The sequence below is a fragment of the Coregonus clupeaformis genome, chromosome 29 (genome assembly GCF_020615455.1).
Source record: "Coregonus clupeaformis isolate EN_2021a chromosome 29, ASM2061545v1, whole genome shotgun sequence".
Classification (NCBI taxonomy): domain Eukaryota; kingdom Metazoa; phylum Chordata; class Actinopteri; order Salmoniformes; family Salmonidae; genus Coregonus; species Coregonus clupeaformis.
This window is the reverse complement of record NC_059220.1, coordinates 8,253,458-8,272,160: the sequence shown is the minus strand read 5'-3', so window position 1 is coordinate 8,272,160 and position 18,703 is coordinate 8,253,458. Positions and strand designations below refer to the sequence as shown.

Sequence of the window (18,703 nt, the reverse complement as noted above, 5' to 3'; positions counted from 1 at the left end):
TAGCGAGAAATCATTGACAATGCACCATCAATTGACAGCGAGCTTGAAAGCCAATGATTTTATCATATGGAGTTTGGACAATTTACAGTGCAGCACTTGATGACATCAGAGACAGATGGACTCTCTTGGTGAAGTAGACATAAGAGGCCAGTTTCATGGACACAGATTAGGCCTAGACTTTCAATGGAAAATCTCAGTTGAACATGCTCTTTAGTCTAGGTGGGCAGCTCCCGCTCAGCCCAGTCAAAGCTCTTCTCTGTCCTGGCACCCCAATGGTGGAACAAGCTACCCCCTAATGTCAGGACAGAGTCCCTGCCCATCTTCCGAAAACGTCTGAAATCGTACCTCTTTAAAGACTATCTTAAATGAATCCACCCCCCAAAATAAATAAAATAAATAAATAAGCACTTGTCTTTTCCAATTAGCACTGACTTTGCTGATAACTCATTTGTCGAGGGAAAATGTACTTGCTACGACTGTGGTATGTTGTTTTACCACCTAGCTATCTTAAGCTGAATGCACTAACTGTAAGTCGCTCTGGATAAGAGTCTGCTAAATGACTACAATGTTAATGCATGTCTAGTACTAGGCTTAATCTGTGTCCAGTGGTGGCAGAAGCGTCCAGTGTACTTACACAGTGTGTGGCATGCTGTCCTGTGGTTTCTCTAACTGCTCAGGGAACACAGGGTGAGGTAGCTCTCCAATGGGGACACAGCCCAGAGACTTACTGATGGCGTGGCTCAGTTTTTTAGCCGGAGACTTCTGTGAGAGGCAGAAACAAGACGGTGGACATTACATTCACTATTTTTATTATCAGGGTTAGGGGTTGATTATATTTTAATTCATTCAATTCAGGACAATTCAGTCGATTCAGGAAGTATACTGAAATTCCAGTTTACTTCCTGAATTGATTGAAGGGAAATTGACCCCAACCCTGTCTGTTATAATGTGGGAATTGCTTATAGAAGTAGTGTAAAGAGATGTATAGTAATTGACCTTAAATGTTTCTAAAATACCCAGTTATATTATGTAATGCATTGTGTACCGAGAATGACAAGGTTGGTTCAAGCAGAATGGGACCAAATTCGTAGTTCTCTTTGCTTTGTCATAGATGTTTTCTCTGACAATTTCCATGCCCTTTTTCTACTTCCAAATATGCTCAGCCATTTCATTCTGGCCATGATGCCCTCAAAATAAAATAATCATTACCATCCTGATCGCGGGCACAGAGAGTGTTCAGGATTGGATTTGTAACCAGTGCAAATCATTTTCCCAGCATCAATTTACATCACACTGATTGAAAATTGGGAGAATGCTGGCATTGGCTTTGCTTTGGAAATTAAATCAATTCAATTAAATTTGCTGGAATGAGTAAAAACCCATAAAATCCCTTTTCAGAATATTTAAAAAAGGTTAGTCCATGTGGAAACAAGCCCAATGCTCTGCTTATGCATGCAGGCGGCTATTGGATTGTCTGAGCGCAAAGGAAGGCTGAATCTTGGTATTCGTTAAGCTGAAACTATCATAACTTATCTTTGGTGTGTATGAGTGTGATTGTGGGACGTGGTCTTAAAAATCTGTCTCCTCTTCGCCTCCTCTCCTTCATTGTACTGACCTGAAAGAACCGAGCAGGTGAAAGCCAGTCTAATAATGAGCTTCCACCATATTGTTTTCACCTGTCCATTATCTTTACAACGAGTGCAGATGAAGGGGAGGAGACAAGGAGAGGAGGGATTTTAATAACCAATTGCGATACAGCCTTTGTGGTTGCCGTGCCTACCCAAGAGGAGTGCTCCTTCATCTGATGCTGGTTGCTATGGGGACCATTGGCATGGCCACGCCAGAAGCAGCTCTGACAGAGTTGGTAGCCATGGCACTGTTGGCACCGGTAACGGAACCCCATCATACTTTCACTCCGGCAATAAGAACATTCCACGGGATGGAAGACTAGAGGAAACCACAGAGAAATGGTTAGTAGGTCACTGATGAAATGTTGATACAGAGAGACATAACATATTATAAGACAATATAATAGCACATATATGCTTATAACAAGTGATAAAGCATAATATCTACAGGCTTTAAGTGAAGTCTTACCACATTTCTCAATACAAATGCTTAGATTGATTAGAATGACTATTATTGGTGTTTGGAAAATTCACTGTGAAAATAAAGTCAAGGGAACTAATAACAGGGAAACGTTACCATTTTCAACATTAGCAAGTCGGTGCATGAGAGGTAACCATACGAGACACTGGGGGGGCGGATCTGCCATCAAAATGTCCAAAAACGTGTTCAGCAAGATCTTCTTCTAGATACAAACACACCACAATATATTCAGTTATACAGAGAAGAACTTCTAGATACAAACACACCACAAAGCATTCAGTTATACAGATAGAAGAGCAGAATGGAACAATATAAATCATTCTCAGATAGATCTGGATACAAACAGATTTAGGTAAGGTTAATTGACAGCAGAACAGCAAAAGCTTGTCCATTGTTTGTCTCAAATGGCATACTATTCCCTATGTAGTGCACTACTTTTGACCAGGGCCCATTGGGTTCTGGTAAAAAAATTAGTGCGCTATATAGGGAATAGGGTGCCATTAGGGAATAAGGTGCCATTTGGGACGTAACCCATAGTGAATGAAATGGACACCACTGCAAAAGGTCATCTTCAATAATAGATGAATGTGCATAGCTTATTGAAGATAACCTTTTGGAGTGATGTCCATTCAATCTTTTATGGTCTGTGGACTATATTTACAAGGTTCCTCCCTCATCCTCTGTTCACATCTCTCTCTCTAAGTATATTATGCACGCTGTATATTATTTCAGTGAGAGAAACCCTCTTGGTCTGTCCAACCTACCTGCTGAGGGAAGCATGTCCGTACGGAGTGTTCTGTGTATCCAAACGACGGGCCCTCGAACACAGCTGTGGGCAGCTTCAGAACTTCACGAAGAAACTGGTCAAACTTAGCAAAGACCATCACACCATTAGAGTCAGAGATCTGCGAGAAGATATCTGCGAGAGAGAGACAGAAAGAGAGGAAGAGGTGGGAGAGGTAGAGAGAGAGGTGTAGAGGTAGAGAGAGAGGTGTAGAGGTAGAGAGAGAGGTGTAGAGGTAGAGAGAGAGGTAGAGGTAGAGAGAGAGGTAGAGAGAGAGGTGTAGAGGTAGAGAGAGAGGTGTAGAGGTAGAGGTGTAGAGGTAGAGAGATAGAGGGGTAGAGAGAGAGAGCGGTGGTGAGTACATAAAGTTTACATACAGTACCAGTCAAAAGTTTGGACACACTTACTCATTCAAGGGTTTTTCTGTATTTTTACTATTTTCTACATTGTAGAATAATAGTGAAGGCATCAAAACTATGAAATAACACATAGTAACCAAAAAAGTGTTAAACAAATCGAAATATATTTTAGATTCTTCAAATAGCCACCCTTTGCCTTGACAGCTTCGCACACTCTTGGCATTCTCTCAACCAGCTTCATGAGGAATGCTTTTCCAACAGTCTTGGAAAAGTTCCCACATATATCACTTCTTGGCTGCTTTTCCTTCTCTCTGCGGTCCAACTCATTCCAAACCATCTCAATTGGGTTTAGGTCGGGTGATTGTGGAGGCCAGGACATCTGATGCAGCACTCCATCACTCTCCTTCTTGGTCAAATAGCCCTTACACAGCCTGGAGGTGTGTTTTGGATCATTGTCCTGTTGAAAAACAAATGATAGTCCCACTAAGCGCTAACCAGATGGGATGGCGTATCGCTGCAGAATGCTGTGGTAGCCATGCTGGTTAAGTGTGCCTTGAATTCTAAATAAATCACAGACAGTGTCACCAGCAAAGCACCCCCACACCATCACACCACCTCCTCCATGCTTCACGGTGGGAACCACACATGCGGAGATCATCTGTTCACCTACTCTGCGTCTCACAAAGACACAGCAGTTGGAACCAAAAATCTCAAATTTGGACTCATCAGACCAAAGGACAGATAGTAGTGGTGTCTTTGCAGCAATTCGACCATAAAGGACTGATTCACGCAGTCTCCTCTGAACAGTTGATGTTGAGATGTGTCTGTTACTTGAACTCTGTGAAGCATATGTTTGGGCTGCAATCTGAGGTGCAGTTAACGCTAATGAACTTATCCTCTGCAGCAGAGGTAACTCTTGGTCTTCCTTTCCTGTGCCGGTCCTCATGAGAGCCAGTTTCATCATAGCGCTTGATGGTTTTTGCGACTGCACTTGAAGAAACTTTCAAAGTTCTTGAAATGTTCCGATTGACTGACCTTCATGTCTTAAAGTAATGATGGATTGTCGTTTCTCTTTGCTTATTTGAGCTGTTCTTGCCAGAATATGGACTCAGTCTTTTACCAAATAGGGCTATCTTCTGTATAGCAACCCTACCTTGTCACAACACAACCGATTGGCTCAAACGGATTAAGGAAAGAAATTCCACAAATTAACAAGGCTAACCTGTTAATTGAAATTCATTCCAGGTGACTACCTCATGAAGCTAGTTGAGAGAATGCCAAGAGTGTGCAAAGCTGTCATCAAGGCCAAGGGTGGCTACTTTGAAGAATCTCAAATATAAAATATATTTTGATTTGTTTAACACTTTTTTGGTTACTACATGATTCCATGTGTTATTTCATAGTTTTGATGTCATCAATTTATTATTCTACAATGTAGAAAATAGTAAAAATTAAGAAAAACCCTGGAATGAGTAGGTGTGTCCAAACTTTTACTAGTACTGTACATCTATGCCATATATAAGCTATTTCTACAATTTATTGAATATGAGCTATGGATGATCCTTCTTCTTGACACTTCCATCTTATAAAACTACAACAACGTTAGTGCTGGAAATGTGACTCAACAGCGTCCCTTTGTGTATCATTTATGCAACTGCAGACACTGTAGCCAAGGGGTTCTCAAACTTTTTGGGGCCAGGTACCCAATTTGTTAAAGCAAATTCATCAGGGACCCCCTTTATAATCAGAAAACAACTCGAGTGAGAAAAAAATAGCATGCAAGGAACATACAACATTTTAAAGGCCCTCTTCTTGGCATTGGAGAGAACGTTTAGCAGTTTAAGCTAATTTCCTGCAATTCTACACATTTTGTCATGGGGCAGAGAGATTTTTTCTTGTTGCAGCTTCAAGGCTAATAACCTGCAATTCAAACATTTGTACTATGAGGCAGAGAGAAAACGTTGCAGTTTTGAAGCTTAAATTACAGTGCCTTCAGAAAGTATTCACACCCCTTGACTTTTTCCAGCGATTACAGCTGTGAATTGTTGGGGAAGTCTCTAAGAACTTTCTACACCTGGATTGTGCAACATTTGCCCATTATTATTTTCAAAATTCTTCAAGCTCTGTCAAATTGGTTGTTGATCATTGCTAGACAACCATTTTCAAGCCGATTTAAGTCAAAACTGTAACTCTGCCATTCAGGAACATTCACTGTCTTCTTGGTAAGCAACTCTAGTGTACATTTGGCTTTGTTTTGTGTTATCGTCCTGTTGAAAGATGAATTCATCTCCCAGTGTCTGGTGGAAAGCAGACGGAACCAGATTTTCCTCTAGGATTTTGCCTGTGCATAGCTCCATTTTGTTTCATTTTTTTTCTGAAAAACTCCCCTGTCCTTAACGATTACAAGCATACCCATAACATGATGCAGCCACCACTATGCTTGAAAATATGGAGAGTGGTACTCTCCATATTGAAAATATGGAGAGTGTTGTATTGGATTTACCACAAACATAACACTGTATTTAGGACAAAAAGTTAATTGCTTTGCAAAATGTTTTGCAGTATTACTTTAAGGCCTTGTTGCAAACAGGATGCATGTTTTGGAATATTTTTATTCTGTACAGGCTTCTTTCATTTCACTCTGTCAATTAGGTTACTATTGTGGAATAACTACAATGTTGTTGATCCATCCTCAGTTTTCTCCTATCACAGCCATTAAACTCAGTAACTGTTTTAAAATCACCATTGGCCTCATTGTGAAATCCCTGAGCGATTTCCTTCCTCTCTGGCAACTGAGTTAGGATGGACGCCGGTATCTTTGCAGCGACTGGGTGTATTGATACACCATCCAAAGTTGAATTAATAACTTCACCATGCTCAAAGGGTTCTTCAATGTCTGCTTTTTTTTTTAACTCATCTACCAATAGGTGCCCTTCTTCGCAAGGCATTGGAAAACCTCCCTGGTCTTTGTGGTTGAATCTATGTTTGAAATTCACTGCTCGACTGAGGGACTTTACAGATAATTGTATGTGTGGGGTACAGAGATGAGGTAGTCATTAAAAAATCATGTTAAACACTATTATTGCACACAGAGTGAGTCCATGCAACTTATTATGTGACTTGTTCAGCTTTTCATTTTTTATTAATTTGTAAACATTTCTAAAAACATAATTCCACTTTGACATTATGGGGTATTGTGTGTAGGCCAGTGACCAAAGAATCTAAATGTAATCCATTTTAATATCCCTGTGAGCCTCCCAGGTCCATGTTTCCCAGGGTTAAGAACATACATTGTAGATTAATAATATTACATTGTATGGCATTACACCCTCTAAATGTATTCCATGTATCCCTTGACCAACATTTGTTTAATCTGTTGTTGTTAGTAATATTCTTTTTTTTTCATTTTTTATGAGAAAACCTTTATGTTTTTTACATGTATTTTGAGATCTGGCAAAAGACCCCACTTTGAAAACCCCTGTTGTAGCCTACATGTATTCAGGATTTCCTGTTGTCTGATGCAAACTCATTTGCAAACTAAGCCATCAAATTAAAAGTGTGACTACTGCAGAACAGAATTAACTTTCCTTTAAGTTGCTTTAACTGTAACTTATACCCTGGGCTAAGTTCATGAAGATATACTTACAACGTAGTTTGTCCACTATTTTCCCTCCACACATAGTCGCCAACATGGACTTCATCGAGAAAATGGTCAGTTTCCCGTGGCCTTCACTAAACACACAAAAAAAACATACATTTAGGAAAATGTATAACAAAGGTATCTATTCACAACTGAAACACACACACTTATCATACTGACAAAGGAGAAGCATATTCCCTTTACAACAAAGCAAATACTTTTTTCCATGATCTACTAGCTTTAGCTTGCTGACCACAATGTAGAACAAATAACTGCCACTTCTGAATCCATCTTGACCATGTTGTCTGAAGGCCCAAAATCATTTGAAGGGGAGAGCTCAGAGTTCAGTCCAGCATACTGATTAATTTAGTCCAGGTACACACAGACACAATCATCTGACGTGCTTTACACTTTCATCCCATCACGTTTAATATATATAATATATATAATATATAATTAATATAAAGTCGGATTATACTCCGGAATCCGACTTTGCTCGTCCTAATATTTATATATTTCTTAATTCCATTCTTTCACTTTTTAGATTTGTGTGTATTGTTGTGCATTGTTAGATATTACTGCACTGTTGGAGCTAGGAACACAAGCATTTCGCTACACGATCTGCTGTGTCACAGCCGGCCGTGACCGGGAGACCCATGAGGCAGCGCACAATTGGCCCAGTGTCGTCCGGGTTAGTGGAGGGTTTGGCAGGCCGGAATTCCTTGTCCCATTGCGCTCTAGCGACTCCTTGTGGCAGGCCGGGTGCCTGCAAGCTGACTTCAGTCACCAGCTGGACGGTGTTTCCTCCGACACATTGGTGCGGCTGGCTTCCGGGGTTAAGCGAGCAGTATGTCAAGAAACAGTGCGGCTTGGCAGGGTCATGTTTCATGGTACGCATGGCTCTCGACCGTCGCCTCTCCCGAGTCCGTAGGGGAGTTGCAGCGATGGGACAATACCTACCAATTGGATATCACGAAATTCGGAGAAAAAGGGCTAAAAGTACAAGAAAATATAAAAAAAATAAAGAAATTATATCTTGTTCTGAAAATAAGGTGTTGCACCATACTTATATCTATAGACATATCCATGCACTGTATGTACAGCCTGTGTCCCCGTTTAGCACTTTTCATACAGCAGTTCAATGCAAATGTATACACTTGTCACGCCTTCTCCTGCTCCCTCCCTCTGGCGCGCGACGTCGCCAGTCTACTAACCACCCTTTCTGGCAACCATCATTGCGCACACCTGGCAACCATCATTGCGCACACCTGGCAACCATCATTGCGCACACCTGCTCCCCATCGTTAAGCACACCTGGACTTAATCACCACCCTGGTTACTCTCCCTTCATATAGCCCTCACCAGCCTCAGTCATCAGGCAGTACTGGTTCTGTTTTCATGTCCAGACGCTTCGCTTGTTTTGTAACTCTCTATGTTCGTTATTATTAAACTCACCATCTGCACCTGCTTCCTGACTCCCTGCGTCGTTGTTACAACACTGTGTGTACAAAATATTAAGAACACCTTCCTAATACTGAGTTGCACCCCTTTTGCCCACGGAACAGCCTCAATTTGTCGGGGCATGGACTCTACAAGGTGTCGAAAGTGTCTCATGTTGACTCCAATGCTTCCCACAGTTGTGTCAAGTTGGCTGGATGTCCTTTGGGTGGTGGACCACTCTTGATACACACGGGAAGCCGTTGAGCGTGGCACCTACTACCATACCCCGTTCAAAGGCACTTAAATATTTTGTCTTGCCCATTCACCCTTTGAATGGCACACATACACAATCCATGTCTCAATTGTCTTAAGGCTTAAACATCCTTCTTTAACCTGTCTCCTCCCCTTCATCTACACTGATTGAAGTGGATTTAACAGGTGAATCAATAAGGGATCATAGTTTTCACCTGGATTCACCTGGTCAGTTTATGTCATGGATAGAGCAGTTCCTAATGTTTGTATACTCAGTGTATATGTCATATTATATATCTAATGTACATCCTGTGTCTAATGTAGTGCACCTGTCGTATGTGGCCACCATGAAGTTGAGGAGCAGACTAATGGACTGCTCTACGTTGATCTGGTGCATGGTGGGAAGACGCTTGTTGAGCTGGTAGTAGATGGAGGACAGGATGGTCTCCAGTCTAGACACGTTGATCTCTGCATTGTGGTCCAGCGTGTTCAGACCGCTGTCACGGAACGCCTCGATCATGTTCCACACATCCACCAGGTGCACTGAGATAGGGGGAGGAGGGAAGGAGAGATTTAGAAAATAATTGATTTCTTCAACATCAATGAATGATGTTCAAGTGTACCGTATGTGAAACAAACATGTGACATTGTCATGTGTACCAGTTGAAAACGTCAGAGTAAGATGTTCAGTAGAGGAAGGCAGTACTTACGGTTGCACCTTTTCTGCACGAATCTTAGCTTGCAGGCCGTCCTATAGGTTGACAGTCTGATGATGTCAAAGTTTTGTGCCCCTGATAAAAATAGAAAGATGACTCAACAAACTCTAACACAACCACACAAACCCACTGTACGGTATACTGTAACGTGTATGGCTTGGCTAAGACACAGCAGTGTGAATGATTAGTCATGGTTTTGCTCTGGATATTTCACTCTCAGTCAGTGCATGTACTGCAGGGGTTCTTAAACTTTTTGGGGCCGGGGACCCCTTTTGTGAAAGCAAATTCATCAGGGACCTACTCATAAATCAGAACGCAACTAGAGTAAGATTTGTTTTTAAAGAATAGCATACAAGGAGATCTAATATGACTTCGGCAGTGCATGGGCCGGATGAACCAAGTCTAGGGCCCTGAGAAATACCATTTTAAAGGCCTATCTCTTGGCATTGGAGATACATTTTTGCAGTTTTCAAGCAAATGTACTGCAATTCTACACAATCTGTCATGGGGCACAAAGATTCATTGTTGCAGCTTTAAAGCTAATATCCTGCAATTCTACACATTCTGCCGTGAGGCAGAGAAACATTTGCTGTTTTAAAGCTTAAATTACAGTGCATTTATGTTAAAATAAAATAATTTTTGGGAGAATACAAGAAGTATTGAGTTGAAAAATGTATAATTGGTGGATTAACTGTGGATACCAATATCCCAGTTAGCCTCCCAGGCCCATGTTGCCCAGGGTTAAGAACATAAATTGTAGATTAATAATATTACATTGTATTGTATTGTATTGTATTACAACCTCTAAACTTATTCCACGGATCCCTTGGCCAAGATTTGTTTAATCTGCTGTTGCTAATGTAAAAACAAAAATATATATATTTTGGGATCTGGCCGTGGACTCCCTGCGGTACCTCTGCAGACCCACAGGGGTCCCCGGACCCAACTTTGAGAACCCCTGAAGTAGAGGGGAATGTACAGTATAATACCTTACTGTGCAAGAGTGAATGGCTTGGCTAAGACACAGCAGAGTCTTAACAACAGAGTGTAAATGAATAGTAATGGTTTGGCTCTGGAGCTCTTTCTCTCTCTGTCTACTCACTCATCTCCATGAAGAGTTGTCTCTTCTCCACCACGGCCTGGCCTCGTTTACTGCCCTCCTCTATCATTCTGGGGGGAATACCACAACAGGCAATAAGCACGCGTTACCTTATCACTATGGAATTACATAATCATTGTAGACAATATACATTATCAAGGTGCATTAAATCGGTCTTCACTACCCTCCATCATTTTGGGGAAAGAATACAGCAAGCATTACTACCTACTCATTAAGTAATTGCATAATTATTGTATACATTATTAGGCTCTTGTATTATATTAGACCTATTACTCATTTTGAGGGAAATAAACCAGCAAGCATGCATTACCTACTCACTACTTAATTACATACCTGTAATCACTATATATCATTGTAATCATTATATACACTACTGTTCAAAAGTTTGGGGTCACTTAGAAATGTCCTTGTTTTCAAAATTTTTTTTTTTTTTGTCCATTAAAATAACATCAAATTGATCAGAAATACAGTGTAGACATTGTTCATGTTGTAAATGGCTATTGTAGCTGGAAACGGCTGATTTTTTATGAAATATCTACATAGGTGTACAGAGGCCCATTATCAGCAACCATCAGTCCAGTGTTCCAATGGCACGTTGTGTTTGCTAATCCAAGTTTATCATTTTAAAAGGCTAATTGGTCATTAGAAAACCCTTTTACAATTATGTTAGCACAGCTGAAAACTGTTGTGCTGATTAAAGAAGCAATAAAACTGGCCTTCTTGAGGCTAGTTGAGTATCTGGAGCATCAGCAATTGTGGGTTCGATTACAGGCTCAAAATGGCCAGAAACAAATAACTTTCTTCTGAAACTCGTCAGTCTATTCTTGTTCTGAGAAATGAAGGCTATTCTATGCGAGAAATTGCCAAGAAACTGAAGATCTCGTACAACGCTGTGTACTACTCCCTTCACAGAACAGCGCAAACTGGCTCTAACCAGAATAGAAAGAGGAGTGGGAGGCCCCGGTGCACAACTGAGTAAGAAAAAGACATATCTCAGACTGGCCAATAAAAATAAAAGATTAAGATGGGCAGTCTGAGATATGGCTTTTTCTTTGCAACTCTGCCTAGAAGGTCAGCATCCCGGAGTCGCCTCTTCACTGATGACGTTGAGACTGGTGTTTTGCGGGTACTATTTAATAAAGCTGCCAGTTGAGGACCTGTGAGGCGCCTGTTTCTCAAACTAGACACTCTAATATATTTGTCCTCTTGCTCAGTTGTGCACCGGGGCCTCCCACTCCTCTTTCTATTCTGGTTAGAGCCAATTTACGCAGGTTCTGTGAAGGGAGTAGTACACAGCGTTGTACGAGATCTTCCGTTTCTTGGCAATTTCTCGCATAGAATAGCCTTCATTTCTCAGAACAAGAATAGACTGACGAGTTTCAGAAGAAAGTTCTTTGTTCAGGCCATTTTGAGCCTGTAATCGAACCCACAATTGCTGATGCTCCAGATACTCAACTAGTCTCAAGAAGGCCAGTTTTATTGCTTCTTTAAAACCAGCACAACAGTTTTCAGCTGTGCTAACATAATTGCAAAAGGGTTTTCTAATGACCAATTCCCCTTTTAAAATGATAAACTTGGATTAGCCAACACAACGTGCCATTGGAACACTGGACTGATGGTTGCTGATAATGGGCCTCTGTACACCTATGTAGATATTCCATTAAAAATCAGCCGTTTCCAGCTACAATTGCCATTTACAACATTAACAATGTGTACACTGTATTTCTGATCAATTTGATGTTATTTTAATGGACCAAAAAAAATTGCTTTTCTTTCGAAAACAAGGAAATGTCTAAGTGACCCCAAACTTTTGAACGGTAGTGTACATTATCAAGGTCCATTATAGCCTTTGTACATTAAAGTTAAAGCAGTAGTGTAGAATATGAATCTAACTGATCCTGTATACTCTATACATTGATCACTCTAAGTATGTATACATCATATATGGAATGTTCAATAATGTACAACACATACACTGTTAGAAAATAGGGTTATTTGGCTGTCCCCATAGGAGAACCCTTTGAAGAATGCTTTTTGGTTCCAGGTAGAACCTTTTTCTGTGGAAAGGTTTCTACATGGAACCCAAAAGAGTTCTACCTGGACCCAAAAAGGGTTCTTCAAAGGGTTCTCCTTAGAAAAGTTATAGATCTGTAATTTTCATTGAAAGCAAGTCTAAGAAGCGGTAGAGCTGTTATATGTGCGCTATTTCGATGTTTCCCATTCTTAAGTTTAGTTTTTGCGTACTTTACTTTCGGTTTTGTACACCAGCTTCAAACAGATGAAAATACAATATTTTGGGTTATTGAAAAATATATTTCACAGCAGTTTAGATTGTACAATGATTCTCAACACATTGAGAATACATTGTCACATAAACTGAAATTAGGCAAACTATTAAGATATTTAGCATACAGGAAATGGCGGAGCGATTTCTACATATTGCACCTTTAAGAAAAAGTTAACTTTCTGTCAGATAAAAAATCCCAGAGGTAATTATTTACCTGTCGCTGACTGAATATTAAACAAAGTGAAGCATTAGCTGCTGCTGCCCCTGTGGAGAGAAGAACCATCAGTCAGTTAGCAAGTTGGTTCCTTAATATTCTGTGTGTCTGTTACGTTCTGTAGTAGTTACGATAAGCAGTCCTTCCAGACAAAATGAGTTTGACTTTTAAATTAGTCATTAGCACCCTCCCTTCAAGGACTTGATGAACTCTACAAAACATGTTTGTTTTTTTTCTTCCCGCAAAGGGGAACACACTTGAGTTCTACTGCTCTGTCTCTTTATAGTGCACTACTTTTGAGCAGGGGCCATAGGGCACTGGTCAAAAGTAGTGCACTTTATAGGGAATAGGGTGCCATTTGGGACACACTTCCTGTCTGTACCCTACGAATGATAATTCTCCATGACATCGCCACTCAGCTAAGACTGCATCCTGTGGACTAATGGTCCTGAATGCCAGCCAGGGATGCAGACAGAGGAGACACTTAACGATGATAGACACAGAACACATTACAACTATTCAATGATTGGTTCTGAAACCCGGGGAATGACACGATAGGCTTGGATGTCACCAGACCTGGGTTCAAATACTATTTGAAATTGTTTCAATACTTGTAGTGTTTCCTCTAGCTTGCCTGGAGTGACAGGTGGATGGGGCTTGCACTGTTGGATCTTTTCTATTGGTTCAATTAAACAAGGCAAGCTCAATGAAGCCAAGAAAGTATCTGCAATGATTTCAAATAGTATTTGAACCCAGGTCTGCTTGGCTGGCAGAGGGCTCTATTCAAATACAGTACAGTTTCAACATCCCATCGGACCAGCCAGGGATCTTCATCAGCTGAACAGTTGAGCATGAGCAGTCAATGCCTGCGTCCCCAATGGCACCCTATTCCCTTTATAGTGCACTACTTTTGACCAGAGCCCTATGGGAATAGGGTGCCATTTGGGCACAGTCAATGAAGCCAGCCAAGCCAAGGTTGAACCCTCAGGAACTCTGTTGACATGGCCTTTATATTCCTCCCTTCTCACTCGTGTGGCTGGACAGCCCTAGTTTCTAGTCCCATAAAGCTATAGATATACAGATTAAATATATAATAATAATAATAATAATAATAATAGACATAACATAATACGCAATATTTGGTTCTGGGAGGCCGACATTATAGTTTGATAAATCATGGAAAGGCTTCTTAAATTGCAAAATTCAAAGTCAAGTAGCCTAATGAACTTTAGGTACTATATGATGGATCATTAGTCCTTCCAGATTTCTGAGTACAGGGGTGACATGCCTGCAGGTCCACATTCATCAAATACCATTAAATTACATTTACAGATATTTGGGCTTAGCCTACAGCTTACTGTAAATAAGAATGGGCGGGGTCTACTAAGCCATCATAAAGGTAAAGCAGTGGTGATTATGATGATAATGGTAGTGATGGTTATTGCACACTGATTACACTATCACTCGTATTTCATGTCACAACGATTCACCCAAACTTTTGCTATGATGCGCTATCGCACGAGGTAGACACACACGCTTCCCCGTGTTCTGGGACAGTGCTGGGCCCGGTTTCCCAAACGCATCTTAAGACTAATGCTGCGCTTACATGGTACGAGGTAGACGCAACCGAATGTCATTGTTTTCATTGAGAGCACCACGGTCAACGCCAACAGTTAAGGCTGGCGGTGAACGCTGTCAGCCGCCAAGTAGACGGGACTTGCCGCCAGAGTTCAAATATTTCAACTTTTGCCGTCTGCTGCTGTAGCGTTGTTTTCTACCGGATGTTGATTTGCACTGTTTGTTTACTGAAATCAACATAGCAACGGATACCGTCCTGCTAGTTTGCTTTTGCTGTCAAACGCATAATAAATTCAGGCTTAAGATGTTTTTGGGAAACCGGTCCCTGGTCAGAAAAAATCTGTTGGTGTAAACAATGTTCTCCCCCAAAACATAGCAAAACAACATAATCTGTTTCAGTAGCTACAGTTTGGTAGCTAACTATCTAGCTAGGTGTCATCATCTAAAATACCCCTAATTTATAAGACAGTTTTCATTTTTGGTTGATGATGGTCGGACCCGGCCCTGTCAAGCCACACTAGCCCTGCTTATAACGTTAGCTTGGTCAGAGATATTCGAGAAAGGAGGAGATAAGAATCCCATTGGGCAATGAACATGAAACGTATAACGCCCCTCTCAGCATACTGTCGACCAATCGCGTTCACGTTGACAATCTACGTCACGCGGTTGCTAAGCTAATCGTCATGCAACCCCTTCTCAGAGTCAGGGTACGAGTCGATAAGCTTGCCTATTTTCCTCGAATGTACGTAATTTCAGGATTCCAAAGCTATACGACATTACAGAGAACAAGTTAATTGACTAAAATCTCGGAAAAGATTTGTAATGTACTTCTGGTTCACGAAATTCATGCTAATGTTGGGTTTTTGAGCTAGCACCCAATTGACTCCGATTCACTCCTCGAAGAAGAGTTCTCCTTGTCCCAGAATCACCCAGAATGCACCGCGCGGTCCATTGACAACATCTGGGCAACATACACAATGGGCGTTAATACGATTCCTATGGAGTTTCCTATCTCCTCAAACGTATATGTGGCAACAGGGTTAGCTAGCTGGCTAGCTTGTTTAGTTCGTTAACTAGCTAGTTATTTTCATGGACGGAAGTTCGATTTCAATAGGAGAACAACACGTGGCTGCCTAAGTAATAACATTGCTAAGAATATTGAAAATCCTTGCAGTTTCTGGTCATTGTTTTCAGGCTGTTTGCATTGGTGTTAGCTAGGTACCCCAAGAAGTTGCTAAAAACATCTGCATCAAATATACTTGTGAGTGACTGTCATACTGCAAACCGAAGTCAACATAGCAGAGAAACAGCCTACCCTCCAGTTTCCAAACGGTCATCAATGTTGACAAAATCCTTGATTATTATTCTGTATTTTGACTAGCTAGGATGAATCAGGTGCAACTGCTTGGGATATGGCTGGCAGAAGCAGCAGGATCACAATCCTTTCCCCGGGTCTGGTTGCATGTCGGGGAGAATGTTGGACTACTTCGCTAGCATTTCTGATCCTGCTCCTTTGATCCTGATCTTCTTTCAAATGCTCACACAGACGTTTTCCCATTCGGTTGAACAAATAATGGCTTATTACCAACGCGGTACTGTAAACACATCGTTGACGATGTGTGTGCTTGTTTGCAGACTTTTTTTGTTTCGTTTTGACAGTGCTACTGACCATAGTGGGGGCTCTTGGCTTGCGCATGCAAATTCAGCGTAAACGTTCTAAAATATAATTTTGTTATTTGACTCTTCAAATTAAAAGCTTATTGACACGTCAAATAGTGGTATTTGAAGTATATATTTTTTGACACAAAAATACCCTAACTGCGTTCAATAGATGGTGATGATGATCACCCATCATCAAATGCCAAAAGGCCTGAGCTATATCATCTGCATTATTAGGCATATCAGCGTTTTTAATAAGGTCAACCTAAGCTAAATGCAAATACATGGATAATAGTAGGCCTATCGCCAAGCATTACGTCATTCCACGGGTTTCTTTTGCCAATTAATGAACTCAAGCGCATCAGCCTCTATAGGAGCATTCCGCACACATACTAAAATAATAAATGGTGTTGTTGAATAACGCAGTCATCCTTGAAGAATTTCAAAAAGATACTGGATGTGATATAAATGTACAAAGGGAGATTATTAAACGTTCAATATTCACCGCACCTTGTCGAGTTGGTAGCCTAGTTAATGACAACATCCTTTTACGTGAGTCAACATTCGGAGGACTCAGTCACTGCAGTGGTAGCTACAGGGCTCGAAAAGCTAAAACATCACCCACTTCTGTCTCCATGGAAATGCTCAAACGCTCTCCGTGACGAATCGTTAGCTTTACAATACTTTATGCGTCTCAGATCTGGAAGGAACCGAACGACGGACGCGGCCATATTGCTGTTTTAACTCCCTATTTACCTTGTTTCCGCAATATGAGTGTTCTTAAAGAAATATTCATTTGCGATATGATAATTTACCCTAAATATCTACCCTACTAAGACATTTGTAGTGGCCTAATTTAAATGTGCCTTCTGCATTATATAGGCTATTTAAATGAGAATGATACATATATTAGCCTTACCAGTTTGAAAATCACGCAAGTTACGTTTATAACATCAGATGAAGAGGATATAAGTAGTCAGGATATTTCCTTCGTGAATCATCGCTGCGCTCAGTCTCACCTTTGACAAATGTCACACGCTGTCTGTCCGCATTCGTTCGTTATTGCTGTCCGAGCAATGCAAAATGATTGATATTAAACATCTTTACATCCAGTGCGTTTCCTGTTTCATAGCCTACGACTCAGAATTGCTGTGGACGGTGGTGGCACAGATAGAACAATGAGACACATATTTCACCGGACGTATAAATGTGAAGCATCCGGTTGTCGTTTCCACTCACTACCAAATATGGTGATGAGAGGAAGCCCAGTGGCAGGCAGTGGGAGTGAGATGGATTTTGGCCGACATTCTGCACATTTTCTTATCGATGAAACATTTGATCTCCATAGTTTTCCAAAACTCAAATCTGTAACAAACAGAGTGGCCTGCGTTTTGTAGACTTTACCCTTTGCCAAAGTCTCTAAAAATTGCGTTGTTTAAAATGAGTGCAAGGGCGAATTTAGTTATTGCACACGCGCAGTTCACACAGTAGGTATTGGCAAATAAATGCTAGAACGCGCAAATAGGATCTCACTAGCTCCTGCTTGGCTCTGCCCACCTCCTTGCTTGTTCTGCCCACTATGATTCATTTGCTCCCATTGTTAACGACAGGCTCTGGTTTATCTTGGGTTAGTTATAAAAATCTTTGGTAGTGGTGTCTCATAACAATTTAAGAGCGCCGCGCTCTCTCCTCAGCATCATGAACGACCGAACAGCAAAGCGCAGGCAAGCAACATGGGGCTGCGCGCGCATCACATCGACCCCGGTTTGTTGATATATTTCATGTGCATTATAGTTATATGATATGGGATAGTCAGCAGGTGTGCAACAACATTCAGAGCAACAATATACTTTCTCTGTAGCATATTTTTCTAATGCGTAATATGGAAACAACATGCATCTGAACTGGGGATTGTATCTCTTCTTAGTGAAGTGTGAAAGATGAGGCAAGTGTAAAAGCCTACTGTAGTAATGTGATATGGTACCGATAGTATGCCTATTGTGTAAGTTGTACTAGTATTAGAGTCAACTAACAGTTACAGCCAGAAGAGGATGCTCCACCCCTCTGAGTCTGGTTCCTCTCTAGGTTTCCTCCTAGGTCCCTTCCTTCTAGAGAGTTCTTCCTGGCCACTGTGCTTCTGCTTCTGCATTGCTTGCTCTTCAGGGTTTAGGCCAGGTCTCTGTAAAGCACTTTGTGACAACTGTTGATGTAAAAAGGGCTTTATAAAATATGTATGATTGAATTTGATTGACATACAAATGTCACACACAATCAAAATGTTTTGTCATTGTTATTTATTCATAATATCGTTTGATAAAATACTATTTGTTGACAAGTGCTGATTACTATATTACATTCACCTGCATTTTAAAATGGAGACTTTAAAATCTAAAAACAGCAAAAATGACAGACTGAGGGGAACGCACACTTCACAAGACAAACAGACAGACATTTTCAAACCATTATTGATTGCCTGATGACACTTAGGAAACTTTTCCTCCAAATCTATCCTCACCTTTACTTTTTGTCCCTGGGTTAAAAATGG

At 40.9% G+C, this 18,703-nt stretch overlaps 1 protein-coding gene across 17 annotated transcripts in view; it reads right to left on the bottom strand.

Annotated features, from left to right (window-relative positions):
- The window catches only part of LOC121544652 (dystrobrevin beta), a 65,970-nt gene extending 48,635 nt beyond the window's left edge, over window positions 1-17,335 (bottom strand). For 13 of the 17 annotated variants that reach the window (XM_041854673.1, XM_041854674.1, XM_041854666.1 and 10 more), the window contains exons 1-10: window positions 17,178-17,335; window positions 12,922-12,971; window positions 10,403-10,470; window positions 9,295-9,375; window positions 8,914-9,127; window positions 6,899-6,984; window positions 2,874-3,028; window positions 2,206-2,311; window positions 1,781-1,947; window positions 635-762 (exon numbers count right to left, since the gene is read on the bottom strand). In XM_041854673.1, the coding sequence (XP_041710607.1) occupies window positions 635-762; window positions 1,781-1,947; window positions 2,206-2,311; window positions 2,874-3,028; window positions 6,899-6,984; window positions 8,914-9,127; window positions 9,295-9,375; window positions 10,403-10,469 (1,004 nt within the window). In that variant the 5' untranslated portion in view covers window position 10,470; window positions 12,922-12,971; window positions 17,178-17,335. The other 4 variants (XM_041854670.1, XM_041854668.1, XM_041854667.1 and 1 more) reach the window with 4 other exon arrangements.
- Window positions 17,336-18,703: the final 1,368 nt, after the last annotated feature.